This window comes from Glycine max, chromosome 16, assembly GCF_000004515.6.
Source record: "Glycine max cultivar Williams 82 chromosome 16, Glycine_max_v4.0, whole genome shotgun sequence".
In the NCBI taxonomy this organism is placed as follows: Eukaryota; Viridiplantae; Streptophyta; class Magnoliopsida; order Fabales; family Fabaceae; genus Glycine; species Glycine max.
The window spans coordinates 7,370,086-7,377,154 of record NC_038252.2 but is presented as its reverse complement, the minus strand read 5'-3'; the positions used below and the strand labels follow the sequence as shown (position 1 = coordinate 7,377,154).

Genomic DNA, 7,069 nt, shown 5'->3' with positions numbered 1-7,069 from the left:
AACTTATTTTTCATATATTTTTTTTCTTCGAATATTAGTTGAGTTATATAATTTTTAAAATTGTGTCAAAATTATATGTTTCAGAAAGTAATATTTTAAGAGATAAAACAAATTAAAATGAATATTTTAAAAAGCTAACAAGACAAACATATTTTAATAAAACAACCTTAAAATAACTTTATTTAACTACTACTTCAACATACTATCAATATCGCAGTTTGATTTACCCTACCACAAAAGAAAAAAGGAAAAAGAAATAATGATTAAAGTATTCAGTACTCTTTTGACTAAGTTAAATTAAAATAATCACTTTCTTCAATGGAAACTACAGTACGAAATTATTATTTCCAAGCAACGAATAATGATGTTAAACGTGTTCTAATAATTGCACGGGCTCAATAATTCTAATATTTGTATCCCCAAAACCACTTTACTCTCTCGTTCACTCTGCATCTGACTCCTATAGTTTCCTCTGCTAATTCCATATCCCCGTTTTCCTTCACTCTTGAACCCCGATTCATTTCCACCAGCACAAGAAGCATGGCTGCAATATCAATACCTTCTCACATGAAAGCTTGGACATACTCTGAGTATGGAAAATCCAAGGAAGTTCTCAAGTTTAATCAGAGTGTGGCTTTGCCTGAGGTGAAGGAAGACCAGGTCCTCATCAAGGTCGCTGCTGCTTCCCTTAACCCCATTGATCATAAGAGAATGGAAGGCTATTTCAAGAACAGCGACTCCCCTTTACCTGTAAGTAAGACAATTTCATTGCTTACCCTCTATTTGTCTTTTGCTTCATTTACTTGTTAGTTTTTTTAACATTAAAATTGGCATCTCGATCGCTATTTCTAATATGATCCGTTCTCCTTAACTGGCAGTATTTTATTATAAGATAATCTAAGTAGTAGGTTTTGGTAAAAGTATTTTTATTTTTTATTTTTGTTTTTAAATGTTTGTCTCACTTAAAACCTTTTATTTATAAGATAATAATAATTTTCGTTGAGAACTTAACTATAGCCACATCTAATTGAAGTCTTTCCCCTCAATTACCTTATTTTAAGGGATTTGATTCTAATTCTACATGGACCATCGCCTTGTTGATGTTGAAAGAAATAGGTTTCGTGAAACTAATATTTTTTAAAAATAACTGTCTCACTTCAAATTTGATTATGAGCTAGTAAAGATAGATTTGGAGCTCAAATAACTTTGTAGTCAAATTGAAGACATTTCATCCCAAAATTGATTTTGGAGCTAAAATCTCATTTGACACAATTCTCAAATGCACAACCATACACCTTAAAAATAGGTAAACTCACATTTACTCTTCAAAAAATGGGTTTGAAGACTTACAAAATTACAACCAAAAACATAAGCTTGAGTTTTAACATTACGTGTTTCTTATGTAATTTGTTTTGCTTAGTTGTCACTTCTCATGCTTGATCAGATTAAGAACATAAATTTTAGTGGGAAGAAACTAGAAATTTAGATAAAATCTTTCATAAAAAAAAGGGATTTTTTTATGGGTTATTATGTCCCAAATTAGTTCTTCTATTCACATTTATTTATTATATTATACTATAATTTTGTGTGTTTGGTGCATGTGAAGACTGCTCCGGGTTATGATGTTGCTGGAGTGGTGGTTAAAGTGGGAAGTGAAGTGAAGAAATTTAAGGTTGGGGATGAAGTTTATGGTGATATCAATGTGAAAGCTTTGGAATATCCAAAGGTGATTGGTTCTTTGGCTGAGTACACTGCTGCAGAAGAGAGGCTATTGGCTCACAAGCCACAGAATCTGAGCTTTGCTGAGGCTGCTAGCCTTCCTTTAACACTTGAGACTGCTTATGAAGGCCTTGAACGAACCGGGTTTTCTGCTGGGAAATCTATCCTTGTGCTTGGAGGTGCTGGTGGAGTTGGAACCCATGTTATTCAGGTATGAGTATGATCTACTACAATGTTATTGATTCATAAACAATATGCTTTTTCAGTTTTATTAAGATGTCCTTGTAGTGATAGTAAGTTGATCTTTTTTCTTCTCTGTTGGATTATGATTGATTCATTAAGTTCATTACAGATGAACTAAGCTTACTAAACATTATATATATATATATATATATATATATATATATATATATATATATATAGGGATCCACTTATTTTCTTTAGATCTAATGATAAAGATTAGTTACTTATTACAACCATTAGATTTCTAGAAAATGAATGGTAAGGATGAGGAGTAACTTCTTAAGAGTTACTCTTGGAGTAAGTGGATCCTTATATATTCACAATAAACTTTCCATACATTTGTTTTGCTTGAATAGACACTCCCTGATGCTGTTTGTAGTGCTTAAAAGAGTCACATTATCTCAGCAACCTGGTTTGAATTCAATCAACATTCAAAGCACCTCATGAGTGCTTCCTTTTCACATATTGTTCTATTTGGGCGAGGATCTCAATCAGTGGGGTTTGTGGAGGATACTACTGATGTACGCAATCTTAGCCTGCAAGTGAAGAGGATTTTTCAATGATTTGAATCTTCTAGCAATTTTACCATTGTGTTCACCTTAATATGTTGTTATACTTATTTTATTGTTTACATTTTCTGTGAACACCTCTCTTTATGGATTCAATAACTTAAAATCATTGTAGATTGAATACAGATTGCAGAAAACAGTAACTTTCTTCCTTCAGTCTCAAAACTTCCATATCAATATTCATATCAAGTGTTTATAATTAATAATGCCTTGTTGGCACAGCTTGCCAAGCATGTTTATGGAGCATCCAAGGTAGCAGCTACTGCTAGCACTAGGAAACTGGAACTATTAAGGAATTTGGGAGCTGACTGGCCTATTGATTATACAAAGGAGAATTTTGAAGACCTGTCTGAAAAGTTTGATGTGGTGTATGATACAGTAGGTCAGATTTTCAGCACATTCTTCTATATGAATTTTGAGGTTGGTCAAGTATCTTGTAGAATACTAACATGTTTTTCTAAAATCAAACACAGGGCAAACTGAACAGGCATTCAAGGTTTTGAAAGAAGGAGGAAAAGTTGTGACAATAGTACCACCTGGATTTCATCCAGCTATCCTTTTCATACTCTCTACTGATGGGGCGATCTTAGAGAAACTAAACCCCTATTTTGAGAGTGGTAAGCTGAAGCCAATACTTGACCCGAAGAGCCCGTTTCCATTTTCTCAGACTGTTGAAGCGTTTGCCCATCTGGAAACAAACAGAGCAACTGGAAAAATAGTTGTCTATCCCATTCCATGAACATGCATAAGCTCCACTACAATCTACATGCTTCTGTCTGTGATTTAAGGTTTGTGTTAAAAGAGTGAGGCACATTAGTACATGTTCTCCATAGCCTAAAGCTACCCACTTACTCTTCAAGAGTGTGTAGTGGAATAACTAAGTTTTACAAGCGTGCCTGCAACTGTGGCTTTAACATAGTGTGGTTTGTAATTTGTTTTTGGTGTGCATACTGTGGTTTGTAGTTTTGGCTAATGAAATAATCACATGGTTTTTTTTTAACTAGTTTGGTCTCAATAAGTCTGTTTGATATACCTTGGTCGTGTTCATGGCCCATCCTAACTAAAGACTGCTCTAACTTAAGGATTTATGGGTTGTGATGGGTGGTCTTGTTGGGACGGGTGTTGCATTGATTACTCAATTTTTTCATGTTAAACTTCACATAATTTTATAATAGGATTCAGTGTCGTTTTGGTTTTAGTGTGGATTTGGACTAAAGTGAAATCTGAATTATTAAATTTGAGTTGGATTAAATTAGTTTATAAACCTTTTTCAACTATAAACTGAGTTGAACAAACTTGATTAATGTAATGACTCGTTGTTAAATAACACTATTTAACAGCACAAGACAAAAATATTATTACTAAAGAAGGCACTTAAGCATAAGATGTGCCAAGTGCGGTCACAAAGTAACATGCGTTCTGCATAATTACCTAACAAAGCACATGTGCATACACATGCACCCCCTAATGCCCAATCCAACGTGATTACTGTCACTAAATTACGCGTACAATCCTTCAAGCTGCTAAAAGACACCTACCAGTATGATTCGTCTCAAAGTTTGAATCACATGCCATTCCCCCTTTACCAAGCACTTGCAATTCCAATCTACTAAAACGATAAAACCCACCTAGCCTCCACGAATAGTATGTTATTTCTTAGTTAGGCTTGCTTGAAGAGAAACAACGTTCTAAGTTTGGAGTGTTGATAAATGTTAAATTTATCGAATTTTTATATACATTTTGTGACGTTTATTTGACATTTTAGTTAATTTTAAATCTTGTTTTGAATCAAATTAGTTTTAAATTCAGTTTTTACTTTGTTTTAGGTAGAATTTTATATTTTAGTTGTTTTTAATGATTTTTTTATAATTTTTCAGCAAAAATCAGTCATTCTGGGTAGATTTATCGAATTTATAAGAGAGACTCTATCCAAATTTATTAGGAGCATTGAGAAACTTAACAAAATGTTAAGATACAATAAATTCCCAACTGAAAAATCTGGACATGGATATGAAAGAAAAATATATGTTCATGATGATAAAACTACATTATGTTATTTCTGTAGAAATGTTGGACATATGACATCCAAGTGTAGACATCTACCAAAAATTGGATCATCTAATGCTTTCATAACTAATAAGAAAGGACCCAAGAAAATTTGGGTACTTAAAAAGAAAATAATTCCTGTTGCAATGCAACCACAACAAAGACACACCAATTATGCTAGCTAGATAGTGGTTGCTTAGGACACATGACAGGAGAAAAGTATATGTTCTGATGCCTGACCCCTATGCATGGTGGAATAATCACTTTCAGAAGAAATCAGAAAGGAAAGATAACATGAGTGGGAAAGATAAGTATTGATTCCTATCCTCCAATTGATAATATATTTTTTTTGTTAAAGGGCTTAAACACAATTTGTTAGTATAAGAAGGGTGTATCGTCCAACATAAAAGTGAGACCCAACTTTTCACTACTAAGAGTAAAAGTAATCTTTATAAGATTAATCTTAGTGAACTGTCAAATCAAAATGTAACATGTTAGGGTTTTATTTCACGTTAAATTCAACTTATAGGTCAAGTGTAACACAATCATGATATAGTAACTGAACTATCATCCAAATCGTCTCCCAAGGGATAAAAGAGGAATTTCATGTAATTATTTAACTAAGAACTAGGTTTTTATATTTTTGTTTTGTGATTGTCACTAAATAAATGACATAAAATAAATTGCAATAAAAATTAATTAAAACTTCTTAAAACCCATTTAAATAAAATCTTTTCAAAAGGGTAAAAGGTTCACATTCACTTCATTGTTACCAGATAAACTTGCCAGAAACTTTTTTTTTCTCAAAACATCATGTAATTAAACAAAACTCATGCCCCAATGTCACATTCTATCAGAGCATTATATCCCGATGTTCTTCAGCACAAGGTACCTTAAAGCAATTTACCTAGTCATCTGCTCCCACGAACACAAAGTTCGAGATCATCACAGGGTCCAAACACAAATAACACACGGGAAATGAGTTATCATATTCCTAACTAATTGAGAGAAACAAGACAACATGTAGGTATAAATATCATATAAATAAAATAAAACTTAAACATAGCTCACGTTATTTCACCACTTTGTCGCCCAACATCACATCACAACACAACATGTCTCATTCATTTTCACAACATTCATATACTCAATGATCAAAACACAATATCACCAAGTCAATCAATATCGATCAATACACAAGCGTTATGCAACATATACACTAAGACTCAATCTTATATGCAATGTGGTACCATGTCAGTGAAAAACCTTATCGGACGCCTAGGAGTATATGACAAGACAAACCACCACTAGTAAGTCAGGTCACTCTCCCTAGGTAAAATCATAGGGAGACTAGTCAGGGTCACGCTCTTTTGCGAGAATGCTCTAACCATGTGGGATCGGTACAGACTCAAAGGAGCACTCAAACCGGGTGTATTTACCCCCAAGGCCTACACTCCGAAGAGTCCGTTAGGGTCTCTTCCTCCTGATTCAGGTCCAACCCAGAAAACATTTTAGCACACAGACTCTATCTATGAACTGTACAAAACACACAACTCCTCAATTGTTCTCAAAATATTTTTATCTCATCGCACTTGTGATTAAACTCGTTGGGTCCCCATCATAGTACTTGTCACCCTTAAAGGGTCTTAACATTAACTCGTCGCCCTTAAAGGATCTTATAGTCGTGTGATTGTACAATTCATAACTCATAACTCAATGCACACAACATTTCAATGCACATATATATTACAAGTTAATACATACTCAATCTATCACATACACTCAGTCTTAATCACAATGGTATAATCCCAATTTAACATGTTATCACACCTTATGAATCATATACACTTTACCTATGAACTGTGAAATACACACAACTCCTCAATTGTTCTCAAAATAATTTTATCTCGTCGTGCTTGTGATTAAACTCGTTAGGTCCCTACAGTGGATCCCATCATAATACTCATCGCGCAAAAACTCGTCGCCCTTAAGGGTCTTACAATTGTGTGATTTCACAGTTCATAGCTCACAACTCAATGCACACATCTCAATACACATGTATTTCTTTATTCATCACAGGTTCAATTTATCACATACTCACAATTTGAAGCACAATTTCATAATCTCAATATAACAATTTATACAAAAGTTTTATCACAACATAGGGAGTAAAACCCCTCAAATAATTTCACACATTTATATCAAAATCAATTAATCAAAATCATATGTATAAAAAAATGAAAACACCAAGAGCACTCAATTTTATCAACCAATTCGCATCAGGACATCAATATTGAATTTATAATCATAAAGGAAAAATTATAATTCAATAAACATCTCAAAATAAACTTCATTTAATCCTCTAAGGATCTCTACACATGTTCATTATAACCCTAATTGCGATAAACTCATCCCTTACCTCTAAGCGGGCTCACATGTGTATTGTGACATCGATAACGGCATCTCTAGTGATTTCTTGAGATTCCTCAAGC

General features: G+C 33.4%; 1 protein-coding gene across 1 annotated transcript; it reads left to right on the top strand.

The window, feature by feature from the left end:
• Positions 1 to 462: 462 nt before the first annotated feature.
• LOC100817947 (quinone oxidoreductase-like protein At1g23740, chloroplastic-like) lies at positions 463 to 3,534 on the top strand. Its single transcript, NM_001255054.2, is given in 4 exon segments — positions 463 to 750; positions 1,607 to 1,930; positions 2,754 to 2,913; positions 3,005 to 3,534. Coding segments are annotated over 4 exon segments (960 nt in total). The 5' UTR covers positions 463 to 540; the 3' UTR covers positions 3,271 to 3,534.
• Positions 3,535 to 7,069: the final 3,535 nt, after the last annotated feature.